The 238-nt window shown below is 59.7% G+C and overlaps 1 protein-coding gene across 1 annotated transcript in view; it reads left to right on the top strand.

Moving 5' to 3' along the window:
- INTS5 (integrator complex subunit 5) overlaps window positions 1–238 on the top strand; it is a gene marked incomplete at both ends in the record, with an annotated part of 2,542 nt that overhangs the window by 1,710 nt on the left and 594 nt on the right. Inside the window, one exon of the mRNA XM_009578071.1 lies at window positions 4–231. Within this exon, the coding sequence (XP_009576366.1) occupies window positions 4–231 (228 nt within the window). The remainder of the gene's footprint in view (window positions 1–3; window positions 232–238) is intronic.

Raw genomic sequence — 238 nt, 5'->3', positions numbered from 1 at the left:
GAGAAAAATCCGACGGGGAAGAAACCGGCCGGGAGGAAACGGGTGACGTTTCCTTGTTGGAAATCAACCGACGTTTTACCGCCGCCGTTCATTTTTCCGGAGGGGTTTGGTCGGTTTTTCACGCCGGGGTGATCGGTCGGGGGTTGAAAACGCCGACGGGGACGGACGAACGGACGCCGGAGGAGCTGACGCGTAACACCCAAACCTTCCTCAGCCTCTTGCTTCGCTGTTGCCGGGG

Source organism: Fulmarus glacialis, unplaced genomic scaffold (genome assembly GCF_000690835.1).
Source record: "Fulmarus glacialis isolate BGI_N327 unplaced genomic scaffold, ASM69083v1 scaffold40165, whole genome shotgun sequence".
Lineage (NCBI taxonomy): Eukaryota > Metazoa > Chordata > Aves > Procellariiformes > Procellariidae > Fulmarus > Fulmarus glacialis.
The sequence above is the reverse complement of the archived record's forward strand: the minus strand, read 5'-3'. Positions and strand labels throughout refer to the sequence as shown.